At 45.7% G+C, this 21,130-nt stretch overlaps 2 protein-coding genes across 3 annotated transcripts in view; both read right to left on the reverse strand.

Annotated features, from left to right (window-relative positions):
• Nucleotides 1-84: 84 nt before the first annotated feature.
• LOC117809959 (atlastin-2-like) lies at nt 85-17,590 on the reverse strand. 2 transcript variants are annotated; one of them, XM_034679467.1, is made up of 14 exons: nt 17,461-17,590; nt 9,422-9,690; nt 7,991-8,125; nt 7,806-7,910; nt 7,683-7,733; nt 7,201-7,257; nt 6,047-6,139; nt 5,750-5,888; nt 5,548-5,675; nt 5,365-5,421; nt 3,235-3,306; nt 2,645-3,076; nt 2,177-2,191; nt 85-485 (listed from the first exon to the last, which is right to left on the reverse strand). In XM_034679467.1, the coding sequence occupies exons 1-14, from the start codon at nt 17,519-17,521 to the stop codon at nt 375-377; spliced, it is 1,725 nt and encodes a 574-aa protein (XP_034535358.1). In that variant the 5' UTR covers nt 17,522-17,590; the 3' UTR covers nt 85-374. The 2 variants fall into 2 exon arrangements, with proteins under 2 accessions (XP_034535358.1, XP_034535359.1); XM_034679468.1 differs by lacking the exon at nt 2,177-2,191.
• Nucleotides 17,591-19,686: 2,096 nt separating this feature from the next.
• LOC117809958 (heterogeneous nuclear ribonucleoprotein L-like) overlaps nt 19,687-21,130 on the reverse strand; it is a 20,770-nt gene continuing 19,326 nt past the window's right edge. The window contains exon 6 of the mRNA XM_034679465.1: nt 19,687-19,818. Coding sequence (XP_034535356.1) covers nt 19,687-19,818 — 132 coding nt within the window. The remainder of the gene's footprint in view (nt 19,819-21,130) is intronic.

Consider the following 21,130-nt stretch of genomic DNA (forward strand, 5'->3'; position numbering starts at 1 on the left):
AGGACTCCGCCTCCTCCTCGAGACTCCGCCCACAGGAGCCTTAAGGAGGGAGGAGAGGAGGAAGGAGACACCAGGAGGAGGGTCTGTGGTCGTGCTCTTCATTCGTACATTCAGGTAAAATGGAATCATTAATGTAGACGCTCAGTGACTGAACAATGGCCCCGCCCACTGAACAATAGCCCCGCCCACCAGCCCACCAATAAATACTTTAACCCCGCCCACTGACAACAAATTAAATACATCACGCCGCTTCATCCGGGTCTACGGCGGCTCCTACGGCGAGGAACCTTCTACAGTCAGAGAACAGAAACCGTCCTAGAAACGCCGTTTCAAACGGGGGAGGGGGGGGGGGAGGGGACAGACGTGGCGTGCTGCTAGTTTTTCTTCTTCACGTTGTTGTTTGAGGCGAGCCGGGGCCGCGGCGTCGGGATCAGGCTCCCCAACGGGACTTTACTCCGGGCCACTTCGAAGAGTTTGGAGAGAACCTGGAGGAGGAAGAGGAAGAGGCGGAGTCAGGGCGAGTCCTTTAACCCTTTAACCAATCAGAGGGTTAAACACTGCGTCACATGATGACATCACAGCGTCTGGAGTCACCGTGACGCAGACGATACACAGATCTATCTCAGAGGACGGGACATCCAGGTCTAAATCCTCAGACCCTGGTCTCACCTTGGTCCCCCTTTGTCCAAACATTCCCATGAATTTATTTTTCTTTTTATTCCTAATAATCTTTAATATTCATCAGAGTCAAGCTTTGTTCCCTTTTGTTGTTTTGTTCCCACATGAGACACTTTGTACGTAAATAAAGCCGAGCCGAGTCTCTTTCTTTCAGAATGACCCCTCTCCTTTGGAACCCTGTACCAGTCAGGGTCCGGGAGGCAGACCCCCTCTCTACTTTTAAGAGTAGGCTTCAAACTTTCCTTTTTGATAAAGCTTATAGTTAGAGCTGGATCAGGCTTGGACCAGGTCTTAGATATGCTGCTATAGGCTTAGACTACTATAGACTTAGACTGTTATAGGCTGGATCAGGCTTGGACCAGGTCTTAGTTATGCTGCTATAGACTTAGACTGTTATAGGCTTAGACTGTTATAGGCTGGATCAGGCTTGGACCAGGTCTTAGTTATGCTGCTATAGACTTAGACTGTTATAGGCTTAGACTACTTTAGGCTTAGACTGCTAGAGGCTCAGACTGTTATAGACTCAGACTGACACACTGGGATCCTGTCTTTCCCTCTCTCTTCTTTCCTTCTTTCTTCCTTCATTCCTCACTCCTTTCTTTCTTTCTTTCTTTCTTTCTTTCTTTCCATGTCCCTTCATCCTTTATGTCTCCTTTTCTCCTCCCGTCCTTTCCTTCTATCCTTTCCTTCACCATGTATTCTCCTCTTTTTCTTTCTTCTGGTCTCCCTCTCTTCTCTCTTTTCTTAGACCTTTCTGGAGTCCCTGAGCTCCCTTGTCCCGTAGGTTCCTCTGGATCTCTGCTGTAGATTCCTTTTTTGGGGTCTGTTATTCATCCTTTCCTTCCTTCTTTCCTTCCTTCCTTCTTTCCATCTTTCTTTCCTTCTTTCTTTCCTTCTTTCTTTCCTTCCTTTCTTTCCATCTTTCTTTCCTTCCTTTCTTTCCTTCCTTCTTTCCTTCTTTCTTTCCTTCTTTCTTTCTCTCTTTGTTCTTTCCATGTCCCTTCATCCTTTATGTCTCCTTTTCTCATCCCCTCCTTTCCTTCTATCCTTTCCTTCCCCATTTCTTCTCCTCTTTTTCTTTCTTCTGGTCTCCCTCTCTTCTCTCTTTTCTTAGACCTTTCTGGAGTCCCTGAGCTCCCTTGTCTCGTAGGTTCCTCTGGATCTCTGCTGCTGTGGACGTGGTCCAGACTCCAGCTGCTACAACTACTACTATCCGTCTCCCCACTATCATCTCTCTCTCTCTTCACCTCCCTCTATCCCTCTCTCCAACACGGTCTCAGATTCAGATGTGTGTCTAACATGAGTCTGGTCCTGCTGGAGGTTTCTGCCTGTTAAAGGAAGTTTGTCCTTGCCACTGTAACTTGCTAAATGCTGCAGAGTGCTCTGCTCATGGTGGATTAAGATGAGATCTGAGTCCTGTCTGTAAGGGGGACTGGATCTGATCCTGGTCTTGATGTGGGGTCTTTGTTAATAATAGAACAGGGTCCCTCATGCTCACCTTTCGAGGAGTCCTCTGGAAGCATCGAGAGAGAAGATGAAGAGGAAGAAGAGTTTTAATTAAAGACACTGAAGGATGTTAAGAAAATAAAAGTGCTGGTACTTGTTCACAAGCTTGTACTGGTCTAAGTCATTTAAAGTTACACTGGGGTGTATTTTTAAATGTTCTGTTCTTACTTTATTGTGAAAAATATATATTTTCCCTATAAATGATCAGAAATATTTCCACTTCCTGTCAAGTTGAGGTCATTTTTCAAAGTAAAAGTCTTTGAGGATGTTAGTTTGATTAGAGGCGATCACTCTGAGGAGTTTAGAACTTTGTGTTTGTTTGAGGAGCTAACGAGGGAAATATTAAACCACAGATTAATCAATTAAATCATTTAAGTTTCACTTTTTGATGAAATGAATAAACAGAGACTGTAAGGAGGTGAAGAAAGAGATGGCGAGCATCCTCACGCCGCCCTCTCACCTGTTCCCAGAGAGTTTCTGCCACCTGGTCGATGACTCCGCCCACCTCACGAAACTCCCCGGAGTACTTGACGTAGGCCCAGAGGCAGAGCGCCGTCAGCGCCGCTCCCATCATCAGGTTACACAGCGTGGCCACGGAGTTGATGCCCACGAAGCCCGTGACCATGGACGTCACGTACATGACGAACATGACGGCGAACAGCGTGGCGGGCGTCCGCGCCGCGTAGAAGATGTTCTTGCCGTCGTTGTGCTTGCAGAAGTTGGCGAACGCCTCGTCGAGCTCCGCCTCCAGCTGCTCCTGATAACGCCGGCAGAAATCCTCGCCGCCCATCTTCTTCACCGAGCGGAAGTGACGCACCGACGCCTGGCGCAGCTCCACGTGGCGACGCTCCAGCTCTGTCGGCGAGATGTAGGGTTTGTCTCCGCCGCAGACCTGAGACAGGAAACATCGAAGTTAGAAAGAAGAGTCTGTTTTTAAAAATCAAGCCTCAGATTTCCTCTGAAGTCTTAAAACAGATCCTCTTAGAGGTCTGCAGAGTCCGGGTCTCTGAAGGAGGAGCCCCAAACAGAGCTCCTCAGTGACGGGTTTACCTGCTCCATGCTTTTGTGGTACGCGTCTTTGGCTCCGGCTACAGCGGCGAGGTTATTGGCTTCAGCTGTCGCCTGAAAACAAACAACAGAAACACGAGTGAAGGAATAAATAATCCTCAGACTCTGAAAATAATAAAATAAGAAAGAAGTGTGAACTCTGAGTCTGAAGGATTACAAACATGTCTCTGTTTTTATGTCCCTGAACTCTGAGCTCTGAGCTCTGAACTCTGAGCTCTGAGCTCTGAACTCTGAACTCTGAGGTCTGAACTCTGAGGTCTGAACTCTGAACTCTGAACTCTGAACTCTGAGCTCTGAACTCTGAACTCTGAGGTCTGAACTCTGAGGTCTGAACTCTGAACTCTGAGCTCTGAGCTCTGAGCTCTGAGGTCTGAACTCTGAACTCTGAACTCTGAGCTCTGAGCTCTGAGCTCTGAACTCTGAACTCTGAGGTCTGAACTCTGAGGTCTGAACTCTGAACTCTGAACTCTGAGGTCTGAACTCTGAACTCTGAGCTCTGAGCTCTGAACTCTGAACTCTGAACTCTGAGCTCTGAGGTCTGAACTCTGAACTCTGAACTCTGAACTCTGAACTCTGAACTCTGAACTCTGAACTCTGAGGTCTGAACTCTGAGCTCTGAACTCTGAACTCTGAGCTCTGAACTCTGAGGTCTGAACTCTGAGCTCTGAACTCTGAACTCTGAACTCTGAGCTCTGAGCTCTGAGCTCTGAACTCTGAGGTCTGAGCTCTGAACTCTGAGCTCTGAACTCTGAACTCTGAGCTCTGAGCTCTGAGCTCTATTGTTTACCATCATTTTAACTTTAGTTTGATTCCATCTTATTTAATGAGATCTTATATTTCTGTTACTGATTTATTTTATTTTTTGATGTTTCTGATTTTATTTTATTGTTTTTTTTCTGATATTTATCTGATTTTATTTATTAATTTATTGTAAATATTTTATTTTATTTTTTCTGATATTACTTTTCTTTATTGATATCATCATAATGATTTTTTCTGATATTTATCTGAATTTATTTATTAATTTATTGTAAATATTTTATTTATTTGATATTATTTTATTGATATTTTTCTGACATTCATTTGATTGTATTTGATCTAATACGTCTATTGTACCTTAATAGTACTTTCCTCCATTTATTTATTATGATTTTATGTTATTTGTTTATGTGTGTTGTTATTATTGTTATTGTTGTTATTATTGTTAGTGTTGTTATTATTGTTAGTGTTGTTATTGTTGTTATTATTGTTATTATTGTTATTGTTGTTATTACTGTTAGTGTTGTTATTATTGTTATTGTTGTTATTACTGTTAGTGTTGTTATTATTGTTATTGTTGTTATTGTTGTTATTATTGTTATTATTGTTAGTGTTGTTATTATTGTTATTGTTGTTATTGTTGTTATTACTGTTAGTGTTGTTATTATTGTTATTATTGTTATTATTGTTAGTGTTGTTATTATTGTTATTATTGTTATTGTTGTTATTACTGTTATTGTTGTTATTGTTGTTATTGTTGTTAGTGTTGTTATTATTGTTATTATTGTTAGTGTTGTTATTATTGTTATTATTGTTATTGTTGTTATTACTGTTAGTGTTGTTATTATTGTTATTGTTGTTATTATTGTTAGTGTTGTTATTATTGTTATTATTGTTATTGTTGTTATTACTGTTATTGTTGTTATTGTTGTTATTGTTGTTATTATTGTTAGTGTTGTTATTATTGTTAGTGTTGTTATTGTTGTTATTATTGTTATTATTGTTAGTGTTGTTATTACTGTTAGTGTTGTTATTATTGTTATTGTTGTTATTGTTGTTATTATTGTTATTGTTGTTATTGTTGAATGGCCAGTTGACATTGAGATGTGTCAGCTGATGTGTATTCTATATTTGTGTACCTTGTGTTGTGTGTCACACTGTCTGTCTAAAATGTTAAAATAAAGGGGAAGAATACAATTTGAAGAAAAACATAAATGCACTAAAAAATCTGAAATAAATAAAGAGCATTGATCTCTCTCCAGCTGCATGTTTCACTCTAACTGTGATGTTGTAAAGTGTCCAGCAGGGGGAGCTGTTCACAGTGACATGGTGCAGTGTGTGTGCTGGTCTGACCTGCAGCATGGACTTTGGGTGAGGCAGCTCCTCCCCCTGGTAGATCTTCATGTAGGCCTGAAAACACAGAACAGTGAAACACAGGCAGAGAGAGCGAGTCGGTCGACCCCTCAGAGATTACTTCCTTAAAGGTCCCGTCTGCGTCACGCCACAGGCGAGGGTTCACCTGGGCGCCACACTCACCTTGAAGTACTGCAGCAGGTCTCTGCAGGTGATCTTCACTCCTCCGATCTCCTTCTCCACCAGGTTCTCTGGAGAGAGCAGCGTGGGGACCAGGTCCACCAGCTCCTTCTTGAACTCCTCGTCGATATCTGAGGAAATCAACCGCAGGTCACGAGACGTGTCCGTGGCGTTCGTGGCGACGTCACGTGTTTGACGCTCTTACCTCTGAGGCGTCCGTCGAAGTGCGGGTTAGTGGCGACCTTGAGTCCGGGGTGAGGGAGCAGGAAGCAGCCGATGTTGGAGAAGCAGGAGTGGATGTGTTTCCTGACGTTCTGCAGCTCCTCGTGTTGGTTCTGCTTCACCTGGACACACACATCATGACGCACACACACACACACACACACACACACACACACATCATGACGCACACACACACACACGCACACACACACACACGCACACACACCATAAACACACACGTCATCGTGAACACACTCAACATTCGAACAGGTGAACTCACCTGTAGTCTCTTCTCCAGGAAGCTCTGCCCTCCCTCCAGACCGTACGGGTGCTCATAGGGGTAACTCCAGTCCCGGATCAGGAACATCAGGGTCTGAGGAGAGGGTCACAGTCAGGGCATTGATCCAGAGACACTGATGGATCAGACTTCCTCAGGACTGGAACTTGTCAGCTTCAAATTCAAGGTCAAAGTTGGTAGTATGGCTCTGTTCTGGGAGCTCCTTGCCCCTCCACGTGCCTATTGGGAAGGGCAAGGAGCTCCCAGAACAGAGCATCCCAACACGAAGGGCACAGAGCACCCTGCCCTTCCACATCTCTATTCTGAGAGCACCCTGCCCTTCCACATCTCTATTCTGAGAGCACCCTGCCCTTCCACATCTCTATTCTGAGAGCACCCTGCCCTTCCACGTCTCTATTCTGAGAGCTCCCTAATCAGTGGAATTGCAAGGAGCTCCCAGAACAGAGCATCCCTACGTGAAGGGCAGGGAGCTCTCAGAACAGAGATGTGAAAGGGCAGGGAGCTTTCAAAGCAGAGGCGTGGAAGGGCAGGGGGCTTTCAAAGCAGATGCGTGGAGGGCAGGGAGCTTTCAAAGCAGAGACGTGGAAGGGCAGGGGGCTTTCAAAGCAGAGGCGTTGAAGGGCAGGGGGCTTTCAAAGCAGAGACGTGGAAGGGCAGGGGGCTTTCAAAGCAGAGACGTGGAAGGGCAGGGGGCTTTCAAAGCAGAGACGTGGAAGGGCAGGGGGCATTCAAAGCAGATGCGTGGAAGGGCAGGGAGCTTTCAAAGCAGAGCCGTGGAAGGGCAGGGGGCTTTCATAGCAGATGCGTGGAAGGGCAGGGAGCTCTCAAAGCAGAGACACGGAAGGGCAGGGAGCTCTGAAAGCAGAAAGTTGGAAGGGCAGGGAGCTATCAGGACAGACACATGAAAGGACAGGGAGCTCTCAAATTACAGACGTGGAAGGGCAGGGAGCTCTCAAAGCAGAGTTTCCCCTATGTGAAATGCCAAAACCTGAGGATCAGAGAGCCTCTCCTCCCTTTCATGTGCATACATGTAAAGCTAAGGCAAGGAGAGCATCAGCAAAGACCCCAGGGGCGTTCTTGCTGAATCTGAGTCTCACAGGTAAAGAGTTTGTCTGCAGGTGCCGAGCAGATCGTACCTGGAAGGGTTTCTCGTAGACCTCCTCCATGGCGAGCCGTCCGTACTCGGTGAAGAGCTGAGGAGAGGGAACATGTGATCAAACCCCACAGTCACAGATCAATCAGAGGAGGAAGAGAGGAGAGGGTGTGTGTGTGTGTGTGTGTGTGTGTGTGTGTGTGTGTGTGTGTGTGTGTGTGTGTGTGTGTGTGTCTTCCTCTGCTGCATGAAAGCTCTTCCATTTACTGCCGCTCTAAATGTTTTCCTGTAATGAGTCTTTAAAGCTGCAGAGAGGTTCAGAGGAAAAGGAAAACACTGCGCTGACGTCCAAACATGGAAGAGAAGCTTCCTCCGTTTCCTCATAAGGCTGCTGGGAGCAGCTCAGGTCTTAATCCTGAACCTTCAGAAAACACCTGATATGGAGAACTCCCCTCACAGGAGGAAGACATCATGGATTAGGTTCCTAACAGACGTTAGGAGTCTAGACTCTGTGGGGGTACTGACCTGGAGGTGCTGCAGGTCGTCCTCCTGGACGTTCTGAGACAGGTTGTAGACCTGAAACACAAACACCTGTCAGTCCGTGGACGTCACAGTGATCATCTCCTTTTCTTTAAACAGAGAGCTGACCTGGACTGAGCTGGTCATGGTGCTCAGAGCGAACAGTGTGGCGCAGTCTTTGATGGTGGACTGGCTGTCGAACGCCCCCTGTGTGTCGATTAGTAGAACTGCAACCTGGAGGAACGACACAGCAGATATTCAGGAGGGTGTTTGGAACATTCAGAAGTCGCGTGTTGTTGGGACGGTGTGCTCACCTTGCAGCCGTCTGGTTTCTCCACCACGAACACCTCGCTCCAGGCCAGGATGCCCGTCGTCTCCCGCTCGCAGCCGCCTCGCCAGGTGAAGCCGGTCAAAGGGTCCTCCTCCCCGCCGACCCACGAATCAGGGGACTGGACAGAGACAAGAAGGACATCTTGTCATCTCAGAGTCAGAGAGATGTTTGGACTTCAAGCAGAGGTCAGTCAGGACCAGGTCATGATGCTCCCGGTGTGACCCGACCTGTGTGGGCGGGGCTTATTGTATGCATAAAGTGGGCCTTTATGTGTGAATAAGCAGCACGGCGCTCTGCAGAGGCCCACCCAGAGACAGAGCGGGCATTGTGCCCGACTCTCCTAATCCTCTTTAGAGCTCCATGTAACCCTCCAGAATGTTCCTCAGCGCTTACCGTAGATTAACAAGGTCAAAGGTCGAGTCAGAGATCAAGACACACACTCGGCTTCCTCTACGCGCCGTCACCGGTTCAAAACACACACACCTGCACCGGATCACTTCCTGCTGCAGGGTTCGATGCCAACAGCAAACAGGAAGTCACACGAACACTCTGTGGTGTAGTGCTGACAACGAATGTGTTGTTTTAATGAAATCACAAGAACTTTGTCTCAACTGCAACGAAGGTGTGTCTCAGGGTCTGGGTTTTAGTCTGAGAAGGGTTCTGGTCTCTGTCTGTAGTCTGAGGAGTATCCACCAATCAGGTGTCAGCAGGAGAAACAGTCTGTATGGAGAGCAACAGCAGGTGTTCTAGAATTCTGTCTTTGATGAGTCAGAGTTCTGTCTTTGATGATGTCAGAGTTCTGTCTTTGATGATGTCAGAGTTCTGTCTTTGATGATGTCAGAATTCTGTCTTTGATGAGTCAGAGTTCTGTCTTTGATGATGTCAGAATTCTGTCTTTGATGAGTCAGAATTCTGTCTTTGATGATGTCAGAGTTCTGTCTGATGATGTCAGAGTTCTGTCTTTGATGATGTCAGAGTTCTGTCTTTGATGAGTCAGAGTTCTGTCTTTGATGATGTCAGAGTTCTGTCTGATGATGTCAGAGTTCTGTCTTTGATGATGTCAGAGTTCTGTCTTTGATGATGTCAGAATTCTGTCTTTGATGATGTCAGAATTCTGTCTTTGATGATGTCAGAGTTCTGTCTTTGATGATGTTAGAGTTCTGTCTTTGATGATGTCAGAGTTCTGAGAACAAATGGAACATTCCGTGAAGAAGGTCAGAGCTAAAGAAACATCAGTGTCTCTAATCCTCTTTCATAGACCTCCATTCAACAAACAAACATTGTAGACGTAGTGTTCTTGAACCTGTTCCCCTTGACTTTATGGTGACTGTGCTGCAGCTTCCTGTAAGCAGTCAGTGTGAAGTCGTACTGTTTATTACTACCCCCCTCACGCCTCCTGTAAACGGTGCTTTACCTGTTTGTACATGTAGCGTAGCATGAAGTCCAGCAAGAACGACTTGCCCTTGCGGAAAGCTCCGGCCACAGAGACGACGACCACGTGAAGGTCCTGCACCTCCTCCTGAAGCAGCAGCCGCTCCAGCGCCTCCTCCTGCAGCGAGAACGAGTGCTCCTCCTCATCCGCCACCACGATCTGCACCGGCCGAGGAACGCCCACCTCCTCCTCCAACAGGTCGTCGTCCTCCTCGTCACGTGTCATCGTGGGTTTGTCTGGTTTAAACCCCCCTGAGACCAAAACACAAACAAGATATCATCAAGATCTGGAACAACTCTGTTACAGAACTACAGAGTCATGTCTGTTTATAATGCAGTGACTTCCACTACAGAGTCAGGTCTGTTTATAATGCAGTGACTTCCACTACAGAGTCATGTCTGTGTTTAATGCAGTGACTTCCACTACAGAGTCATGTCTGTGTTTAATGCAGTGACTTCCACTACAGAGTCATGTCTGTGTTTAATGCAGTGACTTCCACTACAGAGTCATGTCTGTGTTTAATGCAGTGACTTCACTACAGAGTCATGTCTGTTTATAATGCAGTGACTTCCACTACAGAGTCAGGTCTGTTTTTAATGCAGTGACTTCCACTACAGAGTCATGTCTGTTTATAATGGAGTGACTTCCACTACAGAGTCATGTCTGTTTATAATGCAGTGACTTCCACTACAGAGTCATGTCTGTGTTTAATGCAGTGACTTCAACTACAGAGTCATGTCTGTGTTTAATGCAGTGACTTCCACTACAGAGTCATGTCTGTGTTTAATGCAGTGACTTCCACTACAGAGTCATGTCTGTGTTTAATGCAGTGACTTCCACTACAGAGTCATGTCTGTGTTTAATGCAGTGACTTCCACTACAGAGTCATGTCTGTTTATAATGCAGTGACTTCCACTACAGAGTCATGTCTGTTTATAATGCAGTGACTTCCACTACAGAGTCATGTCTGTTTATAATGCAGTGACTTCAACTACAGAGTCATGTCTGTGTTTAATGCAGTGACTTCCACTACAGAGTCATGTCTGTGTTTAATGCAGTGACTTCCACTACAGAGTCATGTCTGTGTTTAATGCAGTGACTTCCACTACAGAGTCATGTCTGTGTTTAATGCAGTGACTTCCACTACAGAGTCATGTCTGTTTATAATGCAGTGACTTCCACTACAGAGTCATGTCTGTTTTTAATGCAGTGACTTCCACTACAGAGTCATGTCTGTTTATAATGCAGTGACTTCCACTACAGAGTCATGTCTTGTACTCAGTGAAGTGTGAGAGGAGGAGGTCTGAGGAGGATCATGTGGTCTGGAGGTTTACAGTAAATAGACGGAGCGGTCGGTCTCCTTGTACGGCGGTGGTTGCGCTCGGCTGACTCTGGAGATGTGGCGTCTGGTTCAGGACATATTTGGGTGCTTTTGGTCAGTGTGAGGAGTCTCATTGTCCTTCCTCTCTAACTGAACGGCACAGATTTGTGTTTTGATGGCAGCAGAGTGTGAGTGTGTGACATGTTAGCGTGACGTGTTAGCGTGACGTGTTAGCGTGACATGTTAGCGTGACGTGTTAGCGTGACGTGTTAGCGTGACGTGTTAGCGTGACGTGTTAGCGTGACAGTAGTGTGATCCCACAGCTCGTGAACCGGCCACGGAGCAGCAGCCCCGGGGCCTCCTGGGAAGAAGAAGAGTCTTCATTCAGGTCAGCGAGGAGCTGCTGGGGCCATGTGAGCGCTCCGCAGCAACACTCTGATCTGCACACACACACAGCCTGAAATACACACAGCCTTCATCATCATCATCATCATCGGGAGAGAGAGGAAGACGAAGGATGTGCAGGCAGACATAAAAACCATTTAGAGACGCCTCTCAGACCGTCATGTGTGCTCTAACCGAGGCTGTAAGAGCTCCAGTGATCCGGTTAATTCAGAGTCTCAGTGTTCTCTCTGTACGGGACGGGAGCTGCCCGAGGACAGAACCACTTCCTGTGAGCAGCGAGGAAACACAGCGTCAAGTTTCAGCTTTAAAAATTAGAAGTCTTGTGTATCTGATCCGGAGGACTCTGACCTGCCGGATCAGAGACGCAGCCGTAACGCAACGAAGCGGATCCAGTGGAAGTTAACACATGGACTAGAATAGAAACCGATCAGATCAGGATCAGAGACGGATCTGGTGGACTTTGGCCGTTAGGTGGGCTCGTGTCTGTGACGTGTCGCACAACAGTGAATCAACAAAAGACTCAGAAACAATGAAATACTAAAAAATCTACAGAAACGATGACGGGCAACAGAAAGTATCCAAACACACTCACCCTCACAAAACTGAACAGGTCCACACACCACACCTGTGAGTCCACTAGAGGACAGGAAGTCAGAACCATAAAAGAACAGAACCATAATAAATAATCAACACAAATAAAACCCATCATGGATCCTACACTAGTTCTACTAAGGACACGGTTCCAGATTATTCAGGATCTTAATCCAGAACGTCTCGTGGGTCCTATGACCGTGAACAAACAGGCATCAAACCACACGAAGAAGAACTCCGGTTTTCAGCTGCTTCTGAGGACGGCTGAATGTTTGAAGAGTCAGGACGTCTCCAAGTGACTCATTTCATTTAAAGGATATTTAAAGTGCAGCTAACCGACGAGTCTAAAAAACACTGAGCACATATCAGCTAAACACAGCAACCTCGCCCCTCGGTAAGCGGTTCTGGACCAGCAAAGAGTTGGAGCCGTTCTGGAACCGGTGTTCCCGGCCGGGAGCCGGTTCACTCTCTTACCCCTTTTCGACCGAGGCGGTTTCAGGGCCGGTTCAGAGCCGGCGCTCATTGAGAACGGGAAAACTAACGGGTGACGTGTTGGTTCACGAGCTCCAGACCAGCGCGAGCACCAGAGAAACGGTTCTGAATTGAGCGCCGGCTCTGAACCGGCCCTGAAACCGCCTCGCTCGAAAAGGGGTAAGGGTGAGTCTACCACTCACCCCTGCAGGTTAGCGTCCTCATGCCTGTGCTGGTTCCTCATGTCTCTGTTTGAGTGGTTACATGTCAGTTTAACCAGACACAGCCTACATACAACTTTACCTCCATTTACTAGATCAACATACTGACAGACCAGGACCAGGTCTTTGTAGTTGTAGTGGTTTCACACCCAGCGCCCGTCTACATCAGGTCAGTAAAACCCTAACTGCATCAGGCTCTTTACAGCAGCTGAGTCATGTTTATGGTGTTAGAGGTTTTAGCAGGAAACCAAACTGGCATCATGTGACTCTGTGTTCAGTGTTTTATAAATCCAAAGCACGGGGGGAAGTCATTGATGTCAGAGTTAGTGCTGCTTCAGCCACAACACACAGGAGCTGCTGTGTCTCAGAGACTGATCCCAGATACAGGACTTTAAAGGGTTAAATGTGAACGCTGCTCATTTACATTTTACTTTAATGGATCACTAAACTCTGTTACACAGTATTTTAAAGTTAGGCTGAATCCTCACTGAGATAAACTCCACTGTCAACTGTCTGTTTGTCTCTGTTTGTCTCTGTTTGTCTCTGTTTGTCTTTGGTCCACTTTAAGACGACTTTCAGAAACGCTAGCTCGGCATTTAAAACCAGACGAGGAAACTGAGCGTTTCCTCCAGGAAGACACGAGTCAGATCAGACACTGTTTATCAGACATCTTTCTGTCCCTCCACAGCCTCTGATCAATGCAGTGACTTCCACTGCAGAGTCATGTCTGTTTATAATGCAGTGACTTCCACTACAGAGTCATGTCTGTTTTTAATGCAGTGACTTCCACTGCAGAGTCATGTCTGTGTTTAATGCAGTGACTTCCACTGCAGTCATGTCTGTGTTTAATGCAGTGACTTCCACTGCAGAGTCATGTCTGTGATTAATGCAGTGACTTCCACTGCAGAGTCATGTCTGTGTTTAATGCAGTGACTTCCACTGCAGAGTCATGTCCGTGTTTAATGCAGTGACTTCCACTGCAGAGTCATGTCTGTGTTTAATGCAGTGACTTCCACTGCAGAGTCATGTCTGTGTTTAATGCAGTGACTTCCACTACAGAGTCATGTCTGTTTTTAATGCAGTGACTTCCACTACAGAGTCATGTCTGTGTTTAATGCAGTGACTTCCACTGCAGAGTCATGTCTGTGTTTAATGCAGTGACTTCCACTACAGAGTCATGTCTGTTTTTAATGCAGTGACTTCCACTACAGAGTCATGTCTGTGTTTAATGCAGTGACTTCCACTGCAGAGTCATGTCTGTGTTTAATGCAGTGACTTCCACTGCAGAGTCATGTCTGTGTTTAATGCAGTGACTTCCACTACAGAGTCATGTCTGTTTATAATGCAGTGACTTCCACTGCAGAGTCATGTCTGGTTTAAACTGCTCCTTTGAAACAGCTTCATTAGTTGAGTCCTGACTCGTTTCTGAAGTCTGGAGAATTTTCCAGTTTCCTTCTGCAGAACAAAAACTGACTGCTTCAGAATGTGAGCTCCAGATCTGGAGTAAGAGGATCACTACACCAGTACAATTATGTATATATCACATGACACATGGCTCAGTTTTCTGCCCCACTTTGGTGTTAGCGCAGTGTGCAGCTCTCTCCACAGAAGGTCTCTGCAGCTGCAACAACACAAGCAGGTCAAACACGAAGACCTCACCCCGGAGAGGTTCACGAGCCGGAGGTGAACGGCTCCGACAGACCTGGACCAGACCGGTGAGAACACTACTAGACTGTTGTCACGTTTTCAAAGCACTGATAAGACACACGGCAAGCTAGAGGGTTCAAAAATCACAAATCAGTTAGCTTAAGTACACAGGGGGAGTCTAAGACCTGCCCCACTTCACAAAACCTCTGCTCTCTGCAACAAACAAAAACAGCATCATATATTAAAAACAACAACAAATGGAGATGCTATCAGAGAGCACAGCCTACACACTGACACACACACACACACACTGACACACACACAATAACACCCACTTTAAACACACTCATAGTAAGACCTGGAGCAGCCGTTCAGAGGAAACATCCTGGTTTCTCTTTCTCACCCAAAACGTTGATATCACCTGACGCTGAGTCAATATTGTCTCTATAACTCGATTCAAAATAAACATCTTAAAGCTGCTCCTGATGACTGAACCTTTGTGAGACTTTCAGAGTGAAATCAGCTCCTAGCTTTAAACCGTTTCAACTGAACAGCTCTCTTAAAAACATCAAAACAAGCTGCACTGAATGTTAAAGTTTGTTTTTCTGCGGGGTCATTAATCAGATCCAACGGGAGGGAAGCGTCGGCTAACCTGGCTGCACCTTCAGACAGAAATCTGCGTTTGGTTCCCTGGATGAGGCTCGTCCATTGTCGTCAGTTGCACGATGTTGCTAGCCCCAAAACAGTTGAAATTATGATTGTTTAAATAAGTTTGATTTGTTCGGAACTGTCTGAACCACATCAGCTCTGCTTTAAAGTCTGCATTCAGGTTCTACTCTCCGTATTTGAGTTTGGACAATCATGAAATAAAGACTGAAGTTGTGGTGGAGGTGATGACAGCTGTCAACTTGATAGTTGATCAAACTGTTGAGTTTTGATTCAGCAGACTGCATTTGGGTTTTATCATTTTTCTGCATTACACAGGAGGTAGAATTTGTCCGTTAGTGATACGGCCCTCTGTAAGTTATTAGTTTACCTTCCTTCCTAAGAAAAGTCCACCAGCTGAGCTTCTGAAGTCTGCATTCGGGTTCTATCCTCTGTATTTGAGTTTGAACCAACAAAATAAAAAGGTGAAATTGTGGTGGCTGTGATTACAGCTGTCAACTTGATAGTTGATCAAACTGTTGAGTTTTGATTCAGTAGTCTGCATTTGGGTTCTATCTTTCATTCCTGGACCGTTGTACAAACAAGTGAAAATAACTTTCTGTGAGTTATTAGTTTATCTCCCTTCCTAAGAAACAAAACTGTCAGCAAAGCTTCAGAAGTCTGCATTTGGGTCCTATCCCCTGTACTTGAGTTTAAACAACCATAAAATACAGGCTGAAACTATGGTCGGTTATAAGAGCTGTCAACTTGCTTATTAATTAACCAATTTAGCTTTGATTTCATCGTCTGCATTTGGGTCCTATCTACTTTTACAGGACCATTACACAAACTAAAATTCCCACTGAGCGTTACATCATGTCTGTTTGTGTAAGTAATTAGTTTACCTTCCTTTCTAAGACATATATAAAACTATCAGCTCAGCTTCGGAAGTCTGAATTTGGGTTATATTGAGTTTTCCTGCTCTGCTGTTCAAAGAAACTTTACACACAGAGTTACACTGTGTCTGATTTGTGTTCATGGCTTCTGTTAGAGCATCGTCTACCTCCATTCTAAAGAGGACTCTACCAGCTGAGCCTCAGAGGTCTGAGTTTGGGTTCTCTCCTCTGTCTTTCAGCATGGACAGACATTAAACCCAGGCTGAGGACAGGTATTAAACACAGGCTGAGGACAGGCATTAAACCCAGGCTGAGGACAGACATTAAACCCAGGCTGAGGACAGGTATTAAACACAGGCTGAGGACAGGCATTAAACCCAGGCTGAGGACAGACATTAAACCCAGGCTGAGGACAGACATTAAACCCAGGCTGAGGACAGACATTAAACCCAGGCTGAGGACAGACATTAAACCCAGGCTGAGGACAGGCATTAAACCCAGGCTGAGGACAGACATTAAACCCAGGCTGAGGACAGGTATTAAACCCAGGCTGAGGACAGGTATTAAACCCAGGCTGAGGACAGACATTAAACCCAGGCTGAGGACAGACATTAAACACAGGCTGAGGACAGACATTAAACCCAGGCTGAGGACAGACATTAAACCCAGGCTGAGGACAGACATTAAACACAGGCTGAGGACAGGTATTAAACCCAGGCTGAGGACAGACATTCAACCCAGGCTGAGGACAGACATTAAACCCAGGCTGAGGACAGGTATTAAACACAGGCTGAGGACAGACATTAAACCCAGGCTGAGGACAGGTATTAAACCCAGGCTGAGGACAGACATTAAACCCAGGCTGAGGACAGACATTAAACCCAGGCTGAGGACAGACATTAAACCCAGGCTGAGGACAGACATTAAACCCAGGCTGAGGACAGGTATTAAACCCAGGCTGAGGACAGACATTAAACCCAGGCTGAGGACAGGTATTAAACCCAGGCTGAGGACAGACATTAAACCCAGGCTGAGGACAGACATTAAACCCAGGCTGAGGACAGACATTAAACACAGGCTGAGGACAGGTATTAAACCCAGGCTGAGGACAGACATTAAACCCAGGCTGAGGACAGGTATTAAACCCAGGCTGAGGACAGACATTAAACCCAGGCTGAGGACAGGTATTAAACCCAGGCTGAGGACAGACATTAAACACAGGCTGAGGACAGACATTAAACCCAGGCTGAGGACAGACAGGTGTTGAGTTTAGATAAATGTCCACACACATTAAAGACAGCCTGCATCACATATTTAAAACATGAATGGGAGCAGGACCCAAACACGGATTCTACAGACCTCCAGGTGACGTCAGAGCAGACTGACAGCTTTATAAACACACAAAGAAGAAAGAGCTCGAGAGGCTAGCTGCTGTGTTAGCAGGCATGCTAACAACAAACCCAGGGAGCTGAATGTGAGGACAGCTGGACGGATTAATGGACCCTGAGTGAGACTTCAGGACAGAACCCCGGCAGCATTAAGTGGACCTGAGTCCTCGGTGTCCCCGGTGTCCTCTGGGACAGACTCAGAGACATGTCTCAGAGACATTCAGAGATTAAACAGCCCAGATCAGCAGAGACCTGAACCGGAGCAGGATGAGAAACAACGGGGGATGCGTCTCTCCGTCCCGCTCCCTGCAGAGACCTTTATCCCGTCTAAAAACACGTGAGACCAGGACCCCACGCAGACCCCGGGTCCAGAGACCCCCCTGGGTCGGGTCCTGGGTCTGTACCCCGGGTACCCTGTCAGTGTGAGGGTCTTTACCGTGAGAAGAGATGCTGTTTGTGTGGTTCCGCTGCTTCGACCTGCTCTCCTCCGCCGCCATCTTTAACCTGCTGATGGAGCAGAACTCTCTGACGTCACAGATTTCAAAGCTGAGGAGGAGTCCGCGCGGTCCTAAATAACAGAGCCGAAGCCCCGCCCCCTTTATGGACTTCCGCCCAAACGAAGAAAAATCAACATGTTGGGGTTTTATTCTTTGTACTGATTATTTACTGATATAAGCGGGGTGTGTTCTGATATTATTATGAGGATTCAAACAAAATAAAATAATAATTTCAATAAAGAGCCTCACATGTCATTTTAACATTTAAACACTCAAGAAATTCAACCCTAAATCTCAGAATGATGGCTTCAATACCTGAAAAGAAATACAAATTCAAACTTTGATAACATTTCAAAAATATTCAGAGAAGGAAAATTGATATATCAAAGCTGCTGTTGGCAGTGACTTCCACTACAGAGTCATGTCTGTGTTTAATGCAGTGACTTCCACTACAGAGTCATGTCTGTGTTTAATGCAGTGACTTCCACTACAGAGTCATGTCTGTTTATAATGCAGTGACTTCCACTACAGAGTCATGTCTGTTTATAATGCAGTGACTTCCACTACAGAGTCATGTCTGTGTCTAATGCAGTGACTTCCACTACAGAGTCATGTCTGTGTTTAATGCAGTGACTTCCACTACAGAGTCATGTCTGTGTTTAATGCAGTGACTTCCACTACAGAGTCATGTCTGTGTTTAATGCAGTGACTTCCACTACAGAGTCATGTCTGTGTTTAATGCAGTGACTTCCACTACAGAGTCATGTCTGTGTTTAATGCAGTGACTTCCACTACAGAGTCATGTCTGTGTTTAATGCAGTGACTTCCACTACAGAGTCATGTCTGTGTTTAATGCAGTGACTTCCACTACAGAGTCATGTCTGTGTTTAATGCAGTGACTTCCACTACAGAGTCATGTCTGTTTTTAATGCAGTGACTTCCACTACAGAGTCATGTCTGTGTTTAATGCAGTGACTTCCACTACAGAGTCATGTCTGTGTTTAATGCAGTGACTTCCACTACAGAGTCATGTCTGTGTTTAATGCAGTGACTTCCACTACAGAGTCATGTCTGTGTTTAATGCAGTGACTTCCACTACAGAGTCATGTCTGTGTTTAATGCAGTGACTTCCACTACAGAGTCATGTCTGTTTTTAATGCAGTGACTTCCACTACAGAGTCATGTCTGTGTTTAATGCAGTGACTTCCACTACAGAGTCAGGTCTGTGTTTAATGCAGTGACTTCCACTACAGAGTCAGGTCTGTGTTTAATGCAGTGACTTCCACTACAGAGTCAGGTCTGTGTTTAATGCAGTGACTTCCACTACAGAGTCATGTCTGTGTTTAATGCAGTGACTTCCACTACAAGTCATGTCTGTTTATAATGCAGTGACTTCCACTACAGAGTCATGTCTGTTTTTAATGCAGTGACTTCCACTACAGAGTCATGTCTGTGTTTAATGCAGTGACTTCCACTACAGAGTCATGTCTGTGTTTAATGCAGTGACTTCCACTACAGAGTCATGTCTGTGTTTAATGCAGTGACTTCCACTACAGAGTCATGTCTGTGTTTAATGCAGTGACTTCCACTACAGAGTCATGTCTGTGTTTAATGCAGTGACTTCCACTACAGAGTCATGTCTGTTTTAATGCAGTGACTTCCACTACAGAGTCATGTCTGTGTTTAATGCAGTGACTTCCACTACAGAGTCATGTCTGTGTTTAATGCAGTGACTTCCACTACAGAGTCATGTCTGTGTTTAATGCAGTGACTTCCACTACAGAGTCATGTCTGTGTTTAATGCAGTGACTTCCACTACAGAGTCATGTCTGTGTTTAATGCAGTGACTTCCACTACAGAGTCATGTCTGTTTTTAATGCAGTGACTTCCACTACAGAGTCATGTCTGTGTTTAATGCAGTGACTTCCACTACAGAGTCAGGTCTGTGTTTAATGCAGTGACTTCCACTACAGAGTCAGGTCTGTGTTTAATGCAGTGACTTCCACTACAGAGTCATGTCTGTGTTTAATGCAGTGACTTCCACAGTTTGCTGAAGAAATACAATAAATTGGAACTTTTCAAAATAAAAGACAGAATTGTATAAAATCAGATTATTAGATTAAAGTTTTAAGATGAAACATGAATCTGACTTTAGACTCAGAGACTCATTTGATCATATTCAGCAGTAACCTTCCTCCCTGGTCTCCCTCTCCCTCCTCATCCTCTGCTGTGAGTCCTCCTGGTCTCTGAGTCCTCCTGGTCTCTGAGTTCTCCTGGTCTCTGAGTCCTCCTGGTCTCTGACACAGGGATCTGAATCTTTGTGATCCATTTCAGAATAAATGTGAGCTCTTGTTTTTGAATCCTTGTGACTCCACCGTAGAAAATCGATCTGGGTAGAGACAGTCAGCTGGTTCCCGTTGTCTCACACTGTCAGGAGAAAATGTCTTGTTTCCATGAACACATGCTCACCCAGTGCATGCTGGGATTGCAGGCTTCCACAGTAGCAGTGGTTCAAACTTTGACCTGGTTTCCTCCTCACGTGTGGCGGCCCCTCTGAGTCTCCACACCTGGATGTGTCTGTGGTTGATTGTTATCTGATTAAAGGCTGCAGTTATCACATCACACTGGAGCCGTCCCTACGTTAAAGCTCCTGTGAGGAAGGGTGGTGTTGAGTTTGGCGCCCCCTGTGGTCAAAGCTGTACTTCTTATACCCTGCTGTACACGGTGTTTTCTGAAACAGTCGGGCGTGTCATTGGTGGTGAGGACTTACACAAAGGGGCTGTTTCTTCAGATACAGACCCTCCGGCAGCGTCCACAGTGAAAGCATTAATGTCAGTCTGTTTCATAAGCGCTCAGAAAGTCCCGTCAGTGGCTCATGGATCTCAGAGTGACTATACTTGGACATGAGGAGGAAGTGAGGAGTTAGCAAACACAGAGGGAAAGATACAGCGCCTCAGGCTAATGTCTCTGTTGACCTCCCGCCCCCCCACACGGCGGAGCCCAGTCCACCAGATTTGTTTATTTTTCTGATTGAAGGAAGCTCAGAGAGAGAGAGAGAGAGAGAGAGAGAGAGAGAGAGAGAGAGAGAGAGAGAGAGAGAGAGAGAGAGAGAGAGTTTAAAACTAACTTTACTTCTTTGTTATTGGAGATGTGCTGAGAAACCAATCCTTGAAGTCTGGATTTGGGTTCTACCCTCTGTGATTTCTGTTTGAACGAACAGAGAAACGTCAGATGTTCAAGTCTTGCTCCCTTAAACCCAACCCAACCTCCACTCTTAAAATATGAAGCCCATGAGGAAGTGTTAAAAACTGCAGTTCCTGGAGCGTCCACTAGAGGCTGGCTGCAGAAACACCAGAAACCACATACACACCCATTCAAAGAGACGATCTTTAAATAAACATGTTTACAGCCTGGTTCAAAAAACTGTTTAAGAAGATATTAAACTGACGAGTTTTGCCCAAATAAGGGCGTTCCTGACTTGTTTGACGGGAGGGAACACTGTAGCTGTTAGCGAGGAGGCTAAAGGCCCGCCTCTTTACCTCTCTGACCTCTTTTGGACCAACGTGAACCGGGTTGTGTTTCTGGGCTGGTGCTCGCTCTGGTTCAGAG

The sequence above is a fragment of the Notolabrus celidotus genome, unplaced genomic scaffold, assembly GCF_009762535.1.
Source record: "Notolabrus celidotus isolate fNotCel1 unplaced genomic scaffold, fNotCel1.pri scaffold_89B_arrow_ctg1, whole genome shotgun sequence".
Lineage (NCBI taxonomy): Eukaryota > Metazoa > Chordata > Actinopteri > Labriformes > Labridae > Notolabrus > Notolabrus celidotus.